At 33.6% G+C, this 23,842-nt stretch overlaps 1 protein-coding gene across 1 annotated transcript; it reads left to right on the forward strand.

Moving 5' to 3' along the window:
- The first annotated feature begins 10,170 nt into the window (after positions 1–10,170).
- LOC105329752 (mucin-2) lies at positions 10,171–23,386 on the forward strand. The gene is made up of 7 exons (XM_011431122.4): positions 10,171–10,302; positions 18,503–18,569; positions 18,985–19,548; positions 19,631–20,470; positions 21,460–21,878; positions 22,104–22,185; positions 22,573–23,386. Exons 1-7 carry the CDS (start codon positions 10,300–10,302, stop codon positions 23,181–23,183), a joined length of 2,586 nt encoding a protein of 861 aa, XP_011429424.2. The 5' UTR covers positions 10,171–10,299; the 3' UTR covers positions 23,184–23,386.
- The last annotated feature ends 456 nt before the right edge of the window (positions 23,387–23,842 follow it).

Raw genomic sequence — 23,842 nt, forward strand, 5'->3', positions numbered from 1 at the left:
ACTGTCATGGCTGCTGAAAAAGACGACTGGTAAACATGCTGATGTGTTTTATCTGGTTTTGATTTATATGCGGTTAGTTTGTTCAACCTGAATTAAAAAATCATTTTATCTTAAGGAAGTCAAATATAAAATCGATCTTTTCAGACCGAAGTCAGTCGCATTAAAAAATTAATTTTGCACCATTACGGAGATCCTATGGAATTGTAGCCCTCTCCAGTAAACATCAGATATAAAAAATCGGAGAGGGCTACATTATTGCAGCTACTCTTCTCCATGAGGAGCTGATATATTTTAAAATGTCCAAGATCTATTTCTCTTACGTTATTGTGACTAAACTGTATAAGAGAACACACGTCAACCATTTGGAGTTTTTAATTTTGATGATAAATGTACAAAAATATTAAGTAACACATCGTTATTGTTATGAATTATTGTGATAAAATATTCAAAATCATGGCTTTAAAATTAATGCGTCAAAATTCTTATCAAGGTAAACATCATACAAATCCCAGTTGGTCTCGACCACAAGCTGAAATTCCAACCCACTGATCTAAGGAACCGGACATCGAGAATTTGGAAGATAATAATATTGAAGTTAAGGTTGCATTTATTGTTCCAAATAATGTCACACAATGCAAATGTCTAAAGTTTCATTTGGTTACAATAAATATGAGATTTTATCGGTTATACAAGTTCAAGTCAATAAATCACCCGAAAAAAATTAACGAAAATTTAATGTCCATTGGTCGCAATGAGAAATTGATGGTCATACACCGCTATATAAGTAACCTTTAAAACGTTTAAATAAACCATGTCGAAACGTATCTTTATGCTGAAGATATGATATGATGACAAACATGGAAATGAATGCCACTGGGTATAAACTTGGAAAAATACGTATGAATAGAGGCTTGGCGCGATTTTACTTTTTCTCCTTTACATTTGAATTAAATCCACTATTTTTGCCAACATAATTTTATTTGGTCAAAAAGTGTTTAAAATTGAAAAAGCAACAAAACAATGTAAGTGAACATGGGTGTAGCGGAGATTTTTAAAGAGTATTTGAAAGGTGAGATTGAAAATTTTGAAGAGTATAAATGAGTTCTATTGGACGAGGTGTTAGGCAACTTGTACATGGGTTTGCGTAGATCATCGCTTTTTGTGAATTAACGTGTCACTTGATACTGTAAACCAACTTCTATTCGCGGCGACTTTATTTCGCGATTAACTTCAGATAACCTGGTTTGCGACGACCAATGTTCGCGACCAAGCCTTATCGAGACCCGTGTTGTTCTAACAACCATATGACAACGACTGTTCGCGGTGAGAAATATTTGCGACGATGAGACTCTCGCTAACCTCGCGGAAATTTCTCGCGCGCGAATTAAAGTTGGTTTACAATAGTTCTTAGGAAAACAAAACATCTTTAAGGTTTGTTACTGACTGACTACAGAAATATAACGGATTGATCAACGCAAAAAAATTTCTGTACACAGTCACTAACAAACCTAAAAAGTAATAACGGATATTACAATGTAGTTTTGTCATGATATATATTTATAGCTTGTGCTTGGATACTTTAAACGTTATTTGAAAGTTGGTCTACTATAGTAAATAACTTGGTACATGTACCTTGCACTCATTCGGAGATTCTGCTTTGAAATGCCCAACCCAATATTTCAAAATGTAAAATAGCTGCAGAACTGTAGCTCTACGGGAAGTTTAGTTTTACGGTCCGTCAACCAGAATATTGCCCGAAGAGCTACATTTTTGCATCTACATATATATGTTTCTGTTAATTAACTGCTTATTGTTGTTGGTAACAACAATCAGCCTCCATCCATGCACACAATTATGAAATAAAACACCTTTTTTGAGATGTTAAAATTAAAGCAGAGAGAATCAAAGTATTACACTTCAGACACATAATGATGCTTGATAATCTTCTAGACGATATAATCAGGATGCTAAATGATATTTAAAATAATAAATATTTATATTTGATATTTAAATTAAAATTTAAATAATAAATAAATTATGAAAGAAACTCCAATAAAAAATGGCAAATGAATTTCTACACCGACGAGGAATAAAATCAGGATGCTAAATAATATTTAAATAATAATAAATATTTATATTTAATATTTAAATTAAAATTTAAATAATAAATAAATTATGAAAGAAACTCCAATAAAAAATGGCAAATGAATTTCTACACAGACAAGGAATAATTTCATATTTCAAAATTTAATAGATATACTTATTTCGTAACGTTCTATGAACTTGTTTTTTGTTATGCTATCCAATTGATAAGTTTAACAAAACAGATAAAACTCTTTGACAATCTGCACAAATATGTGATACACGAATTTCTGTTTTGACAGCTTCATATTTTAGAATTGAAATTCATTTACTCATTGGAAGAAAGCTCGTGACAATCTGAGGTTTGGTGGATTACTTAAACAATAGGAATATAATCTCAAACGATAAACAAACATTCCCTATTCACTTAGTGACTCAGACTTTCACGCTGGAAGCGACCCTGATCTTTTAAAATTATTTACTCTCAGAAACAGCTTTTATTAAAAATACTGTATATACATGTGCATTTTTTCTATTTGCATTTGAAAATTATCTAATGTTGTGTTGTCGTGTTACAAACTGAAGTAGATACACGTGCGATGGTCATGACTTTTGCTGTTTTGGCTTTAAATTAAACTACACAATGAATAGAAATGGACTTGAAACGTCTTATATGTACAGAGAACTGTTCACAGCTTCATAATACTGACTATGAAATAATATACACAACCCCACCCCATAGAGTAAAAAAAATAGAAATAAAAGAAGGATAATAAATATTAATCCAAAACTCTGAAGATCCCATTACTCTAGGTGGACCAAATATTGGAGAGGCTGATGACTAGATCAAATTTCAAAGACAACAAAGCATCTGCTGCATTGCAAAACATCTGAAGTTCAGCAAAGAACAACACAAACACGAAAATCAGGATCTTCAAGAGTAAAGGGGTCCTAATACGGCATTCAGAAGTTGGAGTTCTATTCGCTTTTTGCTATTCACTATTCGAATAGCGAATAAAATTCTCTGGTCGGTTCGCTATTCAAATTACCGTTAACATGCTAATAAACGTAAATTCAAATTTTCATATAAACTTCCATTTTTAATTGAAAAAACAGTTTTATTGTATTGACCTCACCTGAACATTGACATACTGAACACGACCAGTTAAAGGCATAGCTAGCCTGGCAAAAATACGACATTTCGTAAAATACAGTTATAATGGGATTTCTTTCAAGGGGCTGGCTAACACCCTGTATCCCATATTTGGGCCTTTATATTTAGTTATGATGAGGCCCCGGGACAGCCCAGTCGACCCTCAAAAGGAATTGTGTTTACACGACCAGTTAGAGGCTAAGCTAGCCTGGCGAAAAATGCGACATTTCGTATAATACAGTTATAATGGGATTTCTTTCAAGGGGCTGGCTAACACCCTGTATCCCATATTTGGGCCTTTATATTTAGTTATTATGAGGCCCCGGGACAGCCCAGTCGACCCTCAAAAGGAATTGTGTTTACACGACCAGTTAGATGCTAAGCTAGCCTGGCGAAAAATGCGACATTTCGTATAATACAGTTATAATGGGATTTCTTTAAAGGGGCTGGCTAACATCCTGTATCTCATATTTGGCCCTTCATATTTGTTGAGGATTGGGCCCCGGGAGAGTCCAGTCGACCCTCCAAAGGAATTGGGTTTACACGACCAGTAAGAGGCTAAGCTAGCCTGGCGAAAATAGGACATTTTGTATAATACATGTACAATTATAATGGGATTTCTTTCAAGGGGCTGGCTAACACCCTTTATCCCACATCTTGGCCTTCATATTTGGTGAGGATGGGGCCCCGGGACAGCCCAGTCGACCCTCAAAAGGAATTGGGTTCACACGACCAGTATGAGGCTTAGCTAGCCTGACGAAAAATAGGACGTTTTGTATAATACAGTTATAATGGAATATCTCTCAAGGGGCTGGCTAACACCTGTATCCCATATCTCGGCCTTCATATTTAGTGAGGATCGGGCCCCGGGACAGCCCAGTCGATCCTCAAAAGAAACTGGGTTTACACGACCAGTAAGAGGCTTAGCTAGCCTGGCGAAAAATGCGACATTTCGTATAATACAGTTATAATGGGATTTTTTTAAAGGGGCTGGCTAACATCCTGTATCCCATATTTGGCCCTTCATATTTGGTGAGGATGGGGCCCCGGGACAGCCCAGTCGACCCACAAAAGGAATTGGGTTTACACGACCAGTAAGAGACTAAGCTAGCCTGGCAAAAATATGACATAATACAGTTATAATGGAATATCTTTCAAGGGGTTGGCTATCATCCTGTATCCCACATCTTGGCCTTCATAGTTGGTGAGGCTGGGGCCCCAGGACAGCCCAGTCGACCCTCAAAAGAAATTGGGTTTACACGACCAGTAAGAGGCTTAGATAGCCTGGCGAAAATAGGACATTTTGTATAATACAATTATAATGGGAAATCTTTCAAGGGTCCTGGCTAACACCCTGTATCCCACATCTGGGCCTTCATATTTGGTGAGGATGGGGCCCCGGGACAGCCCAGTCGACCCGCAAAAGGAATTGGGTTTACACGGCCAATAACAGGCTTGGCTAGCCTGGCGAAATGAGTAAATTTCGTATTATACAATTATAATGGGATATTTTTCAATGGGCTGGCTTACACTTTTTATCCCATATTTGGGCCTTCATATTTGGTTGGAATTGGGCCCCGGGACAGCCCAGTAGACCATTAAAGGGAATTGGGTTTACACGGCCATTAACTGGCTAAGCGGGCCTGGCGAAAATAGTAAATTTCGTATAATACAATTATAATGGGATATCTTTCAAGGGGCTGGCTAACACTCTGATTCCCATATCTGGGCCTTCATATTTGGTGAGGATGGGGCCCCGGGAGTCCAGAGGGAGTTCATGATTTTCATCTGATTATTTCCACGGAAAACAGGAATAAGATAAAGGCATCTGTTGGTGAAAGAATGAAATTATTTTTAAAAATGCAAATACATGTACTTTATACAAGCTTGATCATCTCTTAACAGAAGATAAAATGCTTTGATTGATTGCTATATCGGGAAAAACTCGCTTTTGTTTTTGATATCATAAATCTGTAACTAATATATTTCTTTCCTAGTTGACAATTACTATTTACCAATTAGCTTTAAAAAGAATAAGGCTTGAAAAACGGAATTTGCACGAGTGTGAAATTAAACCTGGTAGTTGTGGAGACCTAAGCTTTTCCTTCACATAAAATGCATTTAATGGACATTGCCCCAAGATCAGTTTGTATTTCTGAGTCAATGATAAATTTTTCATCATGTAATAAATCATTAAATTTGTATGTATTATGGGCGTAAAATACATGTATATGTAAATATACATACATGTATTACGCATATAGATGTACATGAGTGCTAATGTTTATATCTTTTGGATGTGTTAATTGTACATTATGAACGTTTATTATACAATATTACTGCAACCCCTTTGAGGACCCTTAATGATCAATAAAGAATTGAAATTTACAGCTTTAAAGAATTGTTGAATTTTCACGATAAGTTATAACTTTGAAGACTTTGTTTTTTAATTTATCAAAAAGAAGTATTTGCTTTTAAAGATATCGGATAATTTTGGCACTCAGTTTCATAAGTGCCTGATACATGCACATACAATTTAGAACACATGCAGACTAGGAATATAGCGAGGACAGCGCACCAGTGTTGACTGAAATGCACGCAAATGGGATCCCAAGCGAGGTGGTAGTAGTTGTAGAAGAGACATAGATTTATAACATCAATATTAATTCAAACAAATAGTGCAACATTAATTAAAATCAAGGAATAAATATTTGCACACCAATTGTTTTCTTTAATATGTGTTTTGGTATGTACAGCAGGGAGGGGGGGGGGGGGCACAACTTTCCTGGATTGTCTTTTTTTCTTCAAACAATAAATTTAAATACACTTAAATGCATACATGTACTAGTCATTAATAGTTATACAATATCTAACATTTTGCTGCCGGACTTAGATTCAGTTCTCTTAAATCTATCACAATTTTGCAAGTCGATAAAAAGTGGGAACCTTAGTTCCGGTGTAGCGTATAGTTACCATTCCGGCGTAGCGTATAGTTACCATAGAAAAGAAACCTACTAGCATGTCCATGCATGGATTTAGAGCAGAGAGTCGCCCACCCCCACCAAACAAAATTATCTGTCAGAGCCCCCCCCCCCCCCCTCCCACGGAAAATTTTCTGAATATGGGCATCGCCCTAAGTGGGCTTTTCACAAGTGTGTAGCCATGTGTTTCTATAATATTTACAGAGAGGATGCCTTCAAGATCAAGAAAAATTCATCCAAAAGGAGGGGGCTGAAATATAATTTGGGGGGGGGGGGGTGTTTGACCCTCTCCCTCTAGATCTACATATATAATTGCCAACTCTAGTTACAGTGGGGTTTTTCTCTGGTATCTATAAAAATATATATAATGCCAAGTGACTAAATAATGTCATGTACACACCGCCTCCTTTACAAAAAATGCTGTAAATCATTGAGTTATTGGGCGAAGCAGAGGCATATTTCAGGTGTTTGGGTGGGGTGGGGTTTTTTTTATGGGGGGGTCATTGCTGCTTAAAATCAATTTGGATCCGAAGCATAGTGTTGACGAAGAAAACACAAGGTTAGGCATTTCTGTGTCTTGCACGTTTTTCTCTAAATATTGAAGGAGACCTTGACTTTCATATCGCTTTCTTGTTTTGTTTATTTTGTGTGGTGGCATGGGATGGTTTCGCAGGAAAGACACGGTCAAATTTTATAAAAAAAGGGGTAAACATGAGGTTTGGGTAGTTATTTGAGGGTTAAAAATTCCTAATATATTCATTTCTTATATTTTGTGGATAAAGGGGCTTATGTCTATGTCATTGACAAATGACACTTTAGATGTGAAACTCTGCCTTCTATTTTTACTTTCGATTTTTAATGGAAAAGGAAGGGGGGGGGGGCTGTCAAAACATGAAATCTCACTCGAATGGAACGTGAATGATTTCAAAACAATTCTTGAATATTTGCATTGATATACATTAGGCTGCAAATCCTATCGTAGTTTATGGGAGTCGCCGGGGATTAGAGAGTATAATTGGACCACGTATATATATATAAAAAAAAAAAGCGAATACGGGACAATTCTTCAAAAAAAAAATTGAGATCGACCCTGGCTATTATAAAAAATGTTTAAAGTAAGTTGTACATTTTTTATTCCGCAATGTCGGAAATGAGTTTTGATCATGTCTCCCAAACATGTAAACCAGTTGAAACAAATTTTAGAAATCCACTGAAAAAAAAACATACTCTGAAAAAAAATACAATCATTATCTGCTTTACCTTTCCTCCACATATAGAAGCATTTTCATTTTCAACTTTAAGTTAAATATGAATGAATACCTCGCATTTCAGCAAAAAGTGAAGAAATATTCAAACATAACTATGATATAAACCAATTTCAAATTACAAAACGACGTATAAAATAAGGTGTGAATTACTAATTTTTGATTACCCATTAACCGCTATAACAACAAAAGACAGGGCTGTCCCGGGGCCCCATCCTCACCAAATATGAAGGCCCAAATATGGTATACAGGGTGTTAGCCAGCCCCTTGAAAGAAATCCCATTATAACTGTATTATACGAAATGTCGCATTTTTCGCCAGGCTAGCTAAGCCTCTTATCGGTCGTGCTCATTATGTCAATGTTCAGGGTAGGTCAGCAAGTAATAATTTTTACTATAAAACTATTTTTTTCAAATAAAAAGTGAATTTATTATGGAATTTTGAATTTACGTTTATTAGCATGTTTACGGTAATTTGAATAGCGAACCGACCACAGAATTCTATTCGCTTTTCGAATAGTGAATAGCGAAAAGCAAATAGAACTCCAACTTCTGAATGCCTCCTAATACTGGTGCTGAATCTTAAAAATTGACATAATCAATCTAAAACAAGAAGGACACCTAAAAGACCCAATGTTTCTGCAGATTACTAGGCACATTCTGGCCAATCCCAATTTCGAACAAATAACAACAAGGTTGTGGATAATGTTTAAGTCTTTCCGAACCAGTTTATCTCCTGTAAATTGCGATATAAAGTCATCGCAAATAAATGTTGTTTTACAGTAATGATTTTAACTTCTGGTTTTGTTGTTGAAGCCCGAAGGACTGGACTGTTCGATGCATTCGTACCTGCTCTTTTAAATTAAGAGGATCAGAGAACCTTAAATGTTATTCGACTGTTAGATCCCAAGCTATACAGATAATTATATAGTTAGTGGAATAGTTTCAGTCTTTCAAGCTTTTTCGTTTTTGTATTCTTTACAGAAAGCAATTATTTTTAGGCATATTTTTTCTTTGTTCATCTTCCAGCGTTTTCATACAATACCGATTTTGAGAAATGCATTTGTTATGATACTAACAGGTTCATACATAACCATATTCAATTATATTTCTCTAAGATGAAAAAGGTGAATATGTTCTAGGGACGACAATGGACAAAAACGAAAACACATTCTTATAGGCATGAGAGAAATATTGAATAACAATCAATAAAAATAAATAAACAAAATCTGAATGTTACATTACAGATAATACATGCCTTTGTGGGATAGGACTTTACCTTTATTCTTACTCTGTTGAATTTTAAACCCGCGCCGTCACACGTTTTGGAGGTGGGTAGATATACATGCTACGTAGTTGAACACCGTGCTATTTGGGGTTTAACTCGAGAGAGAGTGAACGACGGCGCATTATCTCTTGTGCTTAAAGTTTAGAAAATGTGTAATCCACTGAAAAATAAAGGTGTATTAAAGAGATTAGAGTTTGGTTTTATCATAGTTTAAATTGGTTCTGGTGCTGATATAAAGTCGAGTGCATTTGCATTTGAAGAATAAAACTTTGCGAACTCTCCTTAGCAGTGTAATTGTTTCCTGTGTGTTTGTTTTGCAAATCTTACGCTCTTAAAGGAGAAACCAGAAGTGTACACTGGAGAGACAAACTCTGATTAGAAAATCCTTGTGGATTTCATATGACTTTGTAACTGGGTGATAGACGGCACGTAGAAATCTTTAAATCTTTTAATTTGTCGTTATTTTCTCCAAGTCTCTATGATGTTTTATTTATAAAGACAATGAAAAGAGCCCAAATGATTTCATTTCTTTCGCATTAAGATTCACTGAAATGCTTCTTACTTTGAATTTGTTTGTCTCAATCGGCAAATACTTCCTCTCAGAGGTTTAATTGATCGGTTTTCAAAAATGAAAATGAATCACTGGTTTTTCCAAATCAGGACGCCTATTTGGCTGTTTATAATTTATTATTATTTAGATGAACAATTGACTGTTTATAATTATCACTGTCAGAAAGGTGAATTTAACACCTATTCATGCACTGTTATCACCCAACGTCAAAATAAGATAATGAATCAGCCCATTGTATTTCATGTGATATGACTAACTATGATTTTGTCTAAAATTTCAGTTGAACTATGTTCAATAAGGTTCGTTCCCGTTTTACACAAATATGAAAATCTAGTAAAGAAAAAAATGTGTGCAAAACGGAAAATTTGTCCAGGCAAGTTCATTACGTAATTGCTACAGTCTTCATCATAACTGATGCTTAGATTATATTTAAATTCTAGATCTTGAGCTATAAAACGCAAGAATATTTTGATATGTAAATTTTTAGATAATATACTCAATTTTTTTGTCCTATTTTCGCTGTTGACAATAGCCTGTTTTAAGGTATGGTCAGACATGCCTTAATTGATTTTGGTAGAGCCCGTTTTTATTATAAATTAAAATGTAAAAATTTCAATTCTCATATACTCGTATATTACATGTACTTACTAAGCCAGGAAATACAGAACAATCACATAGAGAATTCTTGCATGTTTCTTCCATTGAAACGAAATTCCGGAAACAATGTAGCACTTTTTATTTATTGATTTCAATATGACGAATACCTATATAGTAAAGATTTAATAGCATGTGCTGTCAATCTAATTTTGTTGAATGCTTATCATAAAATCTACTTTTATTTAAAATCGGCCAAATGGTAATCAATCGATTCACCCCACTCCGAGTTCGACTTGGGAGATTTACAATTGTATAAGTACGAAAAGGTGCTTAAAAAGTGAACATTAACACGAAAGCGGAAAAATGGTAAGTAAATATTATGTCAAATTAAGAAGAAAATAGTCAGATGATTTATTTATTTATACAAGTGTTAGACATTATGGTTTATAACTTATAAACTTTTTTCATCTCTAGTGTGGAATTTGGACGTGTTTGATACATTCTTGTCCTTAAAAATACTAGATTACCTACATAAAATATGTTTTTTATGTACATTACATTTTTGAAGATAAAAAAGAAAAATTTTTATACTTAAATTGATTGTCATTGAAAAAAACAACAACTACATGTAGGCCTTGTTGATTATCATATTTAGATCATGCCATTGTTAAAGTGTATGTGTAAATATAATTATTGTAAAACGTAACGGAAATCGGTAAAAAGAATTTAAAATTTAAAAAGTGTTTTCTGGATATATCACCCCATCCCCATAATTTTATAGTTTATATATTTTCAAATTATAATTATTAAGAATATAATGCACAACTTAAACCTTTTGCAGTTTATTCCTTCTTAAGTATTGTTTTAAATTTATGCATGCTGGCTGATATACAAAGACCAATTCTTGATAAGTACTATTTCTCGCAGTTGAAATTAACCACACAACACACTTGATGGCAAAAATAGGTATTGGCGAAAATAAGTCTCTCGCCAGTTCTGTTAACCCCCCCCCCACCCCCACACACAATTTACACGTTAAAATTTCGTACCGTCAACACTTTTGATTTATTTCAATATTTAAAAACCTTTTCCAGTCAACAATTAGATTTGACTTTCTATATACAACGAATGGGCCGATTTCACTCAGTTTATTTTAGCTAAAATCATTTACATATATACATTGTAGTCTATAAGGACGCAAACTCTGGTATTTTGTAGCTCGTATAAACAAATGACGTAATTGATATCAAAACATATAACCTTTTAATTGGCTGGGGTTGAATAAAATGCCTATATACATAATCAGCATTTAAATGTTGGACTAAATTGACAAAAACATTTTACAACTCATCCCAACCAAACACTAAACTGGAACACCAAAAAATTTTTATTTAAACATTATTTTGCGCAACATGAAAAATCATCTCATTTCGATGTATGTTGAATTCAGTTATTTTGTCTGGGTTGACTCTTGAATGTAATTAAAGCAAAATATACAACAAGGATAGAAAACATGAACAACGAACACAACTCCAAATTCACTCCATCTTTAACATTTATTGGCCTAGTTACGTAAGCATTTACTTATTAAACCTTTTCGTTGTGTGGTGCTTTGTAAGTTTCCAAATTAAGATTTTGCTGGTTGTCCGGCCTATCGCATAGGGAAGCTACTATTTCTAGCTTTTGTCACGATCATTCCAAGATGGCAGAATAAAGATGATGTTTTTATTTTGACTTGAATATTGGTTAATCTGCACAGCCGAACGGCGTCGGTAATGGACAATACGAAACATCGAAGCGGACGGTTTTCACCTTACAGAAACCAGTTAAAAATATCCTTGTGAAATTCTCAGCTTTTTATTACATGTTTAAAATAGCGATATGTTCATAATGTTACTGTATTTTGTTTACTTTTCGATTTGAAACGTCTTCTTTAACGATACATCAACAGTGCCAACTGTTTTATAAGTATTATATCATACCTACCTTTTATCATTTTGTTTTTTGTTAAAAGAATTTAAAGATAGACCATCGTTGAAATTGATGATGTACATGATCTGACCGTTTTTCAATGGATCTAACAGAATATATTGGACTAGGAAATTTCTAGCTGCTGCATCCATCTAAAACATTTCTTGATTTTTCTTCTTTAATATCATATGGGGTAGATTTTCCGAGGGTTCCACCCGCGAAAATTCAGAACACAGGACGATTTAAGAAACTCTGCCACATTATCAAATGATAAATGTCTATAAAGTTACAAAAAGTCACATATAAAGAACATTCAATTAATTTTCAGTTGACTGAATGGCAGAGATTCGTCCTGTGAAAAATTCTCTGATAGATGAAGATAGACCAAATGTTAATGAAAAAGTCCCCATTCAGAGAATGCCTTTTTGCAATTGCGCCCAGAATGCGGGCTTTTCACGCAGTAGGTTACCCCTTCGTGTGTTATTTAAAAAAATATAAAACCTTCTGTGAACGCTTAAATTAAAAAAAGAAAAAAGGTCCATTTATGCAAAATACAATCACATGATAATTTTCTACATTGATATTTGTTGATGTGAATACGGTCGGCTTATAGTAGAGGTATAATCTTTAAAAGAAGAAAAAGAGCTGTGTACTGTCAAACTACGAAGATGAGTTAATATTACCGACTCGTTCCAACTTTTAATATCAGCAGTATTTTGACGTTATTAGTGTTTGTTAATTATTTTGATGATACTTAAAAATTCAACACTTACATATTTTAAATGCTTTTGTTATTAAAACGTGATATCAATAGATGCCAAAGTCCAGTTTAAAATCTTTTTCTTACGCTTGACAGTTGTCATATCTTAACAGAAAAATATACTTGAAATATCATAAGGGAAAATATATCTCTTATTTTTAACAATCAATATCTTATCGCATTTGAACTCAATAAACTATTCAACATGCCAAGATGACTAAGGACAAAATGACAAAATGAGACAGCACCAAATTTAATTTTTAAATTGCACTTGGTGTAGATTTCATAAAAAGTCTCTAGTTAATAAAGATAAAAAATATTTTCTTAAAAAAAAAACAAAATCAAAAACGCCTCTCACTTTCACAATACATGCCTGTTTAGGAAGATAAGTGCAAAGGCTGTATTGATAAAAAAAAATCAACAAATGCATTTCAAACAAAACACTAAGGCTAAACAAAGTGTTGAAACTAATCAACATTCCAAAAAAACCACCCATGATACTCGATCTCGCAATGCAACAAATGAAAAAAAAAATCAGTTTCTGACATTTGAAAAAAAAGGCTTTGAAATGTGGTTTTTCTTCAGCCTATTTTTTTGTATACATTAAGAGGTCTTGTTGGTTTCACTTTGATTGCTAAACCACTTTATCCTTATTACGTAGAACGAGTAACGATGTTCAAATAACTATCACATGTGTCTACACTTTTGAAAATATATACAAAATAAATTTATGTGTTATAATTTATGAGCCATATCCTGTTCTAAGTGAGTGGCGTTCCAAATTATGTATTGTATTTTTTCTGTTTCAAAAAATTATGTTATTAAAAGGATATTTTATATTGTAATATAAAGATATGACAATCATCACTAGCACAGTCTGGTAAGAAAAACAAAAATATTGAAGTCAAGTTGCAGCAACCGATTCAGAAATAACCAAGGAACATTTTTAAAAAATGAAAAACTAATTTTTCTATCCATTTTTATCCGAACATATGTAAAAATATATGATTGTACTTAATGATGATTTGTGGTGATAACAACCAGTGTCCATATTCAAAAGTCCAAAGAAAAAATACTAAACAGGAGCAAAGCAAAAACAACCCTTTAAAAGAATTAGAGGTAGGATCAGGTGCCATAGCGGAGTGGGCATCCACTGCTGACCGATCACACGCCGTGTGCTCTTTGTCGTGATCGGTAAAACGGAAAATCTGTAGACAATTAGGTGATTAACTATGATCTAATGATAAAAATGAAAAACATTAGTCATCATGTGACCCAGTGGAAGATTTTTTTTGCTTACAAGGTCGTTGTATCGATCATAGGAAAACCACCTATACGAAAAGATGACTTCAAACGAGACTGTTGATAGTCCTGTTCTATCATCTTGTTTGTCAGTAGCTTGTCTCACCTTACGTATCGAATTAACTGAGAAACAAAAACTCCATGTGCTTGTAATTAGGGTATATTGCTTCATAAGTAAGGAAAGTTGACTATAGAAATATTGAAATCATCACGTTTATCATAAAGTTTTTTGTTAGGTTACCACCAATGTCCCTTTCCAGGTAAATATTCAAACATGAAACAAATAACGCTGAGTCTGTGGTATCTTTTATTTGAAGTTCACTGGGATGTATCGAGTCGACTAATTATGGAAGGAACTTACTATATATCTTTGTTTGTAAAGACTTTATGAAGTTAGGTATCTTATATAGGTAAGGTAATTCGAATTGATTTTGGTTGTTGGGAATATTAAAAATATTCAAAACTGACTTATGATTTTGAAGAATTTCCGTTTTGGAAAAAGCGATATGAGTATAAGTTGGATTGTTACTTGTAGAATAACATTCAAGTTCTTCTTATATTCTATTTATATAACGAGCCTTACAAAAACGACATGGTTGTTGTCATCTTTTTAAGATAAACGAAAGCATGCATGCACCTGGGTTCGACAATAGTAGTAAACGTTCAAATATGCTAAAAATGTGAACACCAAAAACAAGGGCAAGCCAAGAAAATACTCATACCCATCTCATTCTGACAAATCAAGCAATCAAGTTCAAAGTTATAATTGTTCATAGGAAAAGAGTTATTTATTGATAGTTTATACATCAGTGGCAAAACGACTCCAATCAATTTCCAAGATAAAACCATCAAAATATAGAACTTAATACAAGGATCATTTTTATATTTGTTTAGAATGGGTTAGAAAACACACCATTATAGCAAAACCGATGATACATATTTACCTTGCCTGTTCTATATTTATTGAACTATGTCTTTGCTTTTTATTTTCATACCTTATATAATAACAATATAAACATTACAAGAATGAATACTACAGTTTGAGAAACAAATTGATAACTCATTTTTTAAGTCTTTTATACCAATAAAAGATATAATTTAATCCGTATTTTTATTTTTTTTTTCATTATGGAGAAACCTGCTACATGTATCATGATTTTGTATTTAACTTAAGCCTTTTTGATACATACATACTAGCGTAAGAGTAAAATATATCATTAAATTTGATTGGATGGTTCCTCTAGTAATGAATACATGTATCTACATGTGCCAAATCAGTTTTTGCACAGACGACAATGATGTAATTTTCTTTGGATTAGTGCCCCTTAATAGAGTTTCTCACAAAATTTAACACAAAGTTAATACACAACAATCTTCATGTTTTTATTTCTGTTGCGGCAGTTAAGAAACTTAAAAATAGTAAAGCCGCTGGGTATGATCTTATTGTAAATGAACACATTTCATCTACTCTGTCTATTTTTCTACCAGTGTATAAGAAGTTTTTTAATATTATTTTCTGTAGTGGGTTCGTTCCAGATGAGTGGCTAATCGGTATTATCAAACCAATTTATAAAAATAAGGGGGATCCTACTCAGCCGGAAAATTACCGCCCGATATCTCTTTTAAGTTGTCTAGGTAAACTTTTCACTAGTATTTTGGCCAATCGTCTGGAAGCATACGCCACTGAGACAAATCTTATTTATGAAAACCAAGCCGGGTTTAGAAAAAACTACTCAACTTTAGATCATATTTTGACATTACAATTTCTCTGTGATATTTTCATGAAAAGAAAAAAGAAATTATTTTGTGCTTTCATCGATTTTAAACAGGCGTTTGATACTGTATGGAGGACCGGCCTGTGGAGTAAACTTATTTTGAATGGAATTAACGGGAAATGCATTAGATATATTAAAAACATGTACATGGGTATAAAGTCACTAGTAAAATTAAATGGTATTGCTTCTAATTTTTTTGAATGAAATGTAGGTGTTAGACAAGGAGAAAACCTTTCCCCTTTCTTATTTTCTTTGTACATTAATGACTTAGAAAACTTTCTTTTGGAAAAAAATATTGTTGGTTTACAAAGCATTAGACAGGCAGATGGTATAACATTCCTTTGAATGAGAGGTTATGTCTTTTGTGTAATAAAGGTCTTATTGGAGATGAATTTCATTATATTCTAGAATGTTCGGCACTAGAAGAAATAAGGAAAAAATACATAAACACAAAATATTGGAAAAGACCAAATTTTTTTAAGTTTTCTGAACTCATGACTAATTGCAATTGTAACTCGCTAAGAAAATTATGTGTATTTATTTCAAAAATGTTTGATGCTGTCTGCTCCTCTTAGTTGTTTTCCTATTATGATCCTTTATACTAAAATCTAACATAAGTAGTGATTCTATAGTCTGTTCTTTTTTATTTATATTTTTTCCCTGTATGAAAATGTACCTATTTGTCTGCACCTCTGACGATTTGTATTTGTATGTATTATATATATGTTCCTCTTGTACCAAATTATTTGGTCTGAGTGAATAAACTGAACTTGAACTTGAACTTGAACTGCACAAATTCGCCACAGATAGGGTTTTTGATGATTTAAAAAACTTGAATCAACACCTAAATGTTTGTAAAAATGAAATATAATGTATTACATGTTTGTAAAAGTTATGAAAATATTGGAAAATAACTACATGAAATGAATTTAAGAAATTTTGTAAAGAGAGGTGCATCTAGTTTTTTTTAACTATTGATAGTGCTTTAAAAATAAAATACTAAGGATTTAACATATTTTCTATCGTATTTATTTATTTCTTAATACTTTTGGATAAAACTTGACATCTATGATTAAAACAAGAAACTTCCAGTCTATATTTAGAACTACTCTGTTGGCTATGAAGCAATAAATAAATGTTTATTAAAATCAACCTGTGTTGACTGTTATACCATTTCAATTTTTTTTTATTTCTACAAGTATTAATTAAATTCAATTTCTAAAGAAGGAGTCAAACAATTGATTATCTTAAATAAAAAATATTTATATATTTTGCAATAAAAATATAACTTCAATGTACCTCCATAATCACAGACAAAAATATCTCGTGCGAATTGATGGTCTTTGAGACCCATTTCAAGAATAAAGTACCTCTTTTTGAGACAAAGTTAAAACCAAATTAAGCAAGTTTTGGCCTTTTCCTCAACGAATGGTTGTAGATTTGACACTAATGACCTCCTTTTATAATTTTCAGATTCTTGAATCTTTAATTTAAGTCTGTAGCTGTACAGTTCTAAGTGACTTAAAAGACATTGTATTGCTCTTGTTTGCGTAATTTGCATACAATCCAAAATGTAGAATCTAATATTTATTGCTTTTTCATCAACAGTTTTAGTTGGAGAATCATGCCAGCTCAAAATTGTTTTGATTTTAAATCTCAAATGTACAAGATGGCAACAATTCCTCCTTTAAGTAAAACAATGTTTTAAACCTTATATATATAATGGTATAATTAGGGGGCGGAGGTAGAGTTATTAAATTTGTTTTGCGGAGAGTTGACTTTATTTTAAATCATATTCTAGGACCTATCAAAGGACGTAGATGGAATTCAGGCCATATGGTTCTGATGTTTTTACATCCTTTCTATGTTTTTTAACAACTAATAACGGGTCTTTTTTATAGACCTAACTATACTAATAGTTTTGTCCTAGTTCTTCACAAATTATTTAGAAGAAGTCACGTTTCAATTACAAAAATACCTATTCATTAAAAACAAAACATTTTTATCATTCATTTACTAATTGTAAATTCTTGTTTGTTTCCCATACAAATGTACAAATTAACTTTAACCTACCAAGAAGTAAAGAACGTCTTGTGCAGGCAGTCAGCGCGCAGAGCACGCTGTGGACGCGCGGTATAAAAACTCGTAGCACGTCGTAAGCGCTCGGCGGTTACCAAGTGAGAGCGCAATCCATCGCCAGGTAGGACTCTGTGGAAACGCAGTTAAACGTCGTCAGGACGCCGTGACATCTCCACTTGTAAAATATTTGAAATAAAATTATACATTTTTTTCCAAATTTTCCTTGCGATCCTACGGCGATTCCATGAATTTTACAATGCCGTGAACACGCCGTGGGAACGCAACTTGGTGTGACAAGACTTTAACCAATTTTCGATTACATTTTTCTCAACATAAAATATTTTTTTTGTGAGCGACGGTTGGGGACATATTTATCCTTTCAAGAAAGAGAGAAAACATGTCCTTTCTCATCAGTTTTAACTAAATCTAAGAAATATGACATTATGTTGACGTTATAGTTCTTGTGTAACTTTGTAAACAGAATGAAAGTGCAAAACATAGTACTATATAAACACGTGTTCAGGATGGTATAATTATGTGATTTAAACAACTTTTGAAATTAATGACAAATATTGATAGAAACTCTACCTTCTTTACATTTTGGAACAAAATAAACATATAAAATTTAACTCCTTTGCATGACTACACATTTAATTAGCAAAGTGTGGTTTGGTTTCAGATGTTCACAGTGCTACTGGTCTTGTTTCTTCAGAATGTCACGCCTATATCAACTACACCTTCCAAAGGTAACGCAGTTTCAACTGACTTTTAAAAACTATGAAATTTTGACAAAAAGGAATGCATACACATTGGTTTCATGTAATCATGCCAATGCCGTCTCCATTTTAGTGATATATACTCACACGAATTTCAATATCACAGTCACTCAGATAAACTTCTTAGACTGTGTTTAAGAACATTATATTTGCTGGTTGCAAATAGAGATTATGGGTTTTCAAAAAAAAAGAAGACAGAGACATGTATTGATACTTAGCTATTGTTAAGATTGAAACTTCAGTTTTGACACATGTACTTCATGCTATAATAACACAACTTTCTTTACTTTCTTTCAATTAATATTAATTTACTTCATTTTTGAAACAAAAATTTTAAGCTCTTTGGAACTAATGGTAATTAACGATGTTTTGGATTTGATTTTAGATTGTACACCAAAACCAACTGATATTGTGTTTGTTCTTGACGAAAGTGGGAGTGTTGGAGAAGAGAATTTCAAGTTACAAAATGAATTTGTCGCCAAGTTTGTGGAAGGATTTGACATAGGCAAAACAAAAACCCAAGTTGCCGTGCTAACATTTTCATCTACAATTGAAGTAGAATTTTATTTGAATTCATACTACGATAAAACTCAGATATTGCAGGCTATAAGGGAGATAAACTACACACATCCAGGATTGACAATGACCCATAAAGCTTTGATAACTGCCAGGACTGAATTGTTAGATCAAGCCCACGGAAGACGAAATGACGCTTTACCCTTTGTTATTGTTATGACGGATGGCAGATCTATGATTCCACCAGTCACCATTTCACAAGCCCACCAACTTCACGCACTCAATGTTACAGTTTTTGCTATTGGAATTTCAAGCGAGGTTTACGAAGACGAGTTGCACGGAATTGCTTCAAGTCCTAAGAATGTCATTGTTATTAATGACTTTAAGACTTTAATGTCAATACAGAAAAAAGCTTTGAGTGGTGCATGTGACGGTAGGGAACAATAATTCATTATTTAAACAATATTAATTAACATTAAATAAATTTCATTTTTTATAAATTTAGTTTTTTTTAGCTTTAATGAAAAAGGTCCATGGAGAAAACTATACTAGGACAACTCCTACAACAACCACAACTCCTACAACAACTACAACTGCAACCACAACAACTCCTACAACCACCACAACCCCTACCACCACAACAACTCCTACCACCACCACCACCACTCCTACAACAACAACAACTCCTACAACAACAACAACTCCTACCACCACTACAACAACCACAACTCCTACAACAACCACAACTCCTACCACAACCACAACTCCCACCACAACCACAACTCCTACAACAACCACAACACCAACGACTACCACCACAACTCCTACCACCACCACCACCACTCCTACCACCACCACCACTCCTACCACCACCACTCCTACCACCACCACCACCACTCCTACCACCACAACAACTCCTACAACAACAACAACAACAACAACTCCTACCACCACTACAACTCCTACAACAACCACAACTCCTACAACAACCACAACTCCCACCATAACTCCTACCACCACAACAACTCCAACAACAACACCTACAGCCACCACTGTGTCTCCTACCACCACAACAATTCGTACAACAACAACCCAAACAACAACTCCTACCACAACAATTCCTAAAACAACAACAACGACTCTTAGAATAACAACAACAACTCCTAAAACCACAACCACTCCAACTACCACTACAATTCGAACCACCACCACGACAACAACTACCACAACCCCTATTACTAATATACCGACTACAACCATCTCTACTAAAATTACACCAACCACAACTGTGAAGAAATTTACCACCTCTACATCAACACATTCCAAGACGACAACAATGGACATTCTGAGTTCAGGTTTGCAATCTTATGAAAAATGAATTAATTTGACCGACGTTATAGAGACAGTACGGCCCATCTTATAAAAAACCGACCTGAAAAATTCTCCGATCGGGTTCGGTATTTTTATAATACTCATGAATGTATAAACTTTCAAAAAATTACTAAGTTCTCCATGCAATAAATCTAATTATTTCATTAAAATTAATAATTACGTATAACCACATATTTACATTGCAACGTGTTTCGGGGTCAGCCTTCTTTACTATTACGCATGCGTATTTACTGTAAACAAAACACATGCAGGGCTTGCGAAGATTCTCCTGTAGATGTTTGTTGATAAAAATATGTCTTTTTTACTTCTCCCAGGTAATAACTGTTCAAAGTTATTAAAATAAACACATTTATTATTTTGTAAGCATGTACTTTGCTTGCGTATCATAGGAGTTGACTACAACCTAAATTCATTTTTGTAAGTGAGGCCCCTTGAGGGGTTTTGATGTATGTTCATTTTAAAATGAACCGAAATTGGGAAACCATTAATAGATAATCGAGAAAGTGATGATGTGTTCCGTTTACAAGGTCCTTTTTACCTCGTATACCATGATGATCGTAGTCGGGCGAAGATCTTGTAGTTTTCAGCACGTGTCAATTACTGTCAATCAAAATTCACGTGGTACAAATAAACGATATACTAAGATTATTCCGGTTTGTACGACTCTCAAATTTCCGGAAGCTCATAATTACATTAATTAGGTACGTGAAAGGGATTGTTTATCTATTTCAACTGTTACAATCAACTGTACTTTATTTCTTATTCCCTAACGAAACAATGGGTAAATCTGAAGTTATTGACACATGTGTTTTAGCTGTACTGTCTCTTTAAATATTATTTTGCATAAATATTTGGAGCTGTCAAAAGATTAACTGTCAATAAATTAAGGGCATATTGATTTTGAAATCAATTTGTTTTGAATATATACACCACATTTGCATTTCTATTCAAGGAAGCAACATCAGTTGCGATTTTGAGTTTTCTACATGCAGTCTTTTACTTCAATGGCCTAAATCAAATACATCATGGACAGTTAAAAATGGAACAACTAATTATTTGGCAAGAGGTCCAGTAGTTGATCATACAAACCAGAGTTCATTCGGGCAATTTGTGTACATAAATGGATCCTCAATGAAAGACAACAACGGAGCATACATTGTCACTCCACTGATTAACCAATCACAGAGCGAAATATTTTGCCTCCAGTTTTATTTTCAAATGTTTGGGAGAGACACCAAAGAGCTAAATGTATACATTACAAATGGCTCAATTTCTATGCAAGATGCAAGTCTTGTCTGGTCTGCATCAATGAACAACACAAAAGACTGGACTCTTGCGTTTATGACCATTAAATTAGGATTCACTTCTCGGGTAATGGTTGACAATTAAATCTGTTTGTCTGCCTGTCTGTGTCTGTCTGTCTGTGTCTGTCTGTCCGTCTCTCTCTCTCTCTCTCTCTCTCTCTCTCTCTCTCTCTCTCTCTCTCTCTCTCTCTCTCTCTCTCTGAGAGACGTTACTTTGCACTTGGATGTAAAAAAAAAACAACTTAATGGCATTTCCCTACATAAATTATAAAATTATCTTCCTTGCTTACAGATACTTTTTGAAGCTAGGTATACAAAAGACAAAAATGGATTTGCAATTGACGACATAAATACAGTTTTTGGGAAGTGTAATGGTAAAGTATTATGTATTTAAATTCTTAGTCTCGCTATTAAAATTATTTTAATTTACAAGCGATGTATTTTTGATATTGTTTTTGAGAATACAAATTTATAGTAAGAACATATGAGACAAGTTCACGATAAACCAGCTTAAAGCCATCTTAAGCAAAGGAATCCTTTAATATAAATATATATTGTGTGAAAGATCCTAATTATTGACAAATTTGCTCTACCACCTAATTTGATTTAAACTAAAAGGCGATATACATAAATATTGTGAAAGAATCTATTACGTAACAATATTTTATAAGCTATCTCCATTTGTTAAGAAAATAATATTTAGCTCATTTACAATATATAAAAGAAACTTATTTAACGTAAAAGCATCTTCTTATCTATAGATTCCACCACACCACATATACCGTCAACACGTGATATAAGTACACCTGTTCAATCAACAACATCGTCCAATCTTGCTTCAAGTATAATTAACAGCTTGCCGGTTATGCACATCTCTTCGAATGTGTATAGAACCACACTGAGACCAAGCAGTTCACGGACTTCAACCAAGACAAATTCACCGTCCACGCCTACGTACAGACCCGCTCTTACGTCCACAGCTAAATTAAATCCAACTTCGACTCCGGCGTCTATTCCGGGTTCAAACATACAGCAGAATAATCAAAATGGAATCCGTAACACGGCCCCTTCTACAAAAACATCCACCGGAATATATAGTGTTAACACCGAGCTACAAAAACATCGATCGCCATTTCTTATTCCGGGATGGTTTCAAATAATTGAAATCGGACTGATTGCTATCACTGCTCTGGTTGGCGCTGGGCTTCTTGGGTGTTGTTGTTTTAAGTTCTGCGGAGGTAAAAAGGAAGAAGATGAAGAAGATGAAGAAGATGAAGATGAGAACAATGATTATGATGCTTATACATCAGCATGGAAAGCCAATCACAGATCTCCAGTGGCAAAGCCTGGAGGGTGGATCAACGGTTTTTAATCTGACAAAAGTTGCCCATACGAGTTCTGCTGTTAAATCAAATACTGGCAAACGCTTGTACATGTTAACAGATAATAATTAACACAGTAATAAATAGATTGCAATGACTCTTAATTTGTTAAAAGTTATAACTTTAAGATTTTTTGATTTGTTTAAATTTATCCTTGTTATTGTGCCCGTATTTTACGGCTTTAAATGAATTATGTAGAAAATAAAACAATATTTTGAAATTCTTTTTTAAGGATGGAGTCTTTTCTGGTTTTCGACTTGTCAAACGTAAATTTGATTAATTGTTCATTAAATCAAGATGAAAGGAAATTAAAATAGTATATTTTTCTTTCTTTTTTACTACCACACAACTTGGCATAGAAAAATGTCATCATTGTTTAGAATGGAACAAGGACTATATTTTTGGCGTAATATTGGCGTAGGAAAATATCACAAGTGCGCAATTCAGAATTGCTGCAGATTATTTATATATAATGAGTCTGTTTTAGCATTTTAAAAACAATAACAATAATGTTGGATTTTTTTTTACTAATGTGAACTAATAATATGATACTTGGGTTTCAGAATATGTTTTTAAAATATGATTTGCCTATCAAATAACATTTTTATAAGCTTTTTAAAGCGCCCATTCTATACATTGATTTTTGTGA

The sequence above is a fragment of the Magallana gigas genome, chromosome 3, assembly GCF_963853765.1.
Source record: "Magallana gigas chromosome 3, xbMagGiga1.1, whole genome shotgun sequence".
Lineage (NCBI taxonomy): Eukaryota > Metazoa > Mollusca > Bivalvia > Ostreida > Ostreidae > Magallana > Magallana gigas.

Bases quoted from the DNA above. Each gene is read 5' to 3' on its own strand.
- LOC105329752 (XM_011431122.4), top strand. The intron at 19,549-19,630 runs GTAGGGAACAAT...AGTTTTTTTTAG, and splicing joins TTTGAGTGGTGCATGTGACG to CTTTAATGAAAAAGGTCCAT. The intron at 22,186-22,572 runs GTAAAGTATTAT...TCTTATCTATAG, and splicing joins AGTTTTTGGGAAGTGTAATG to ATTCCACCACACCACATATA.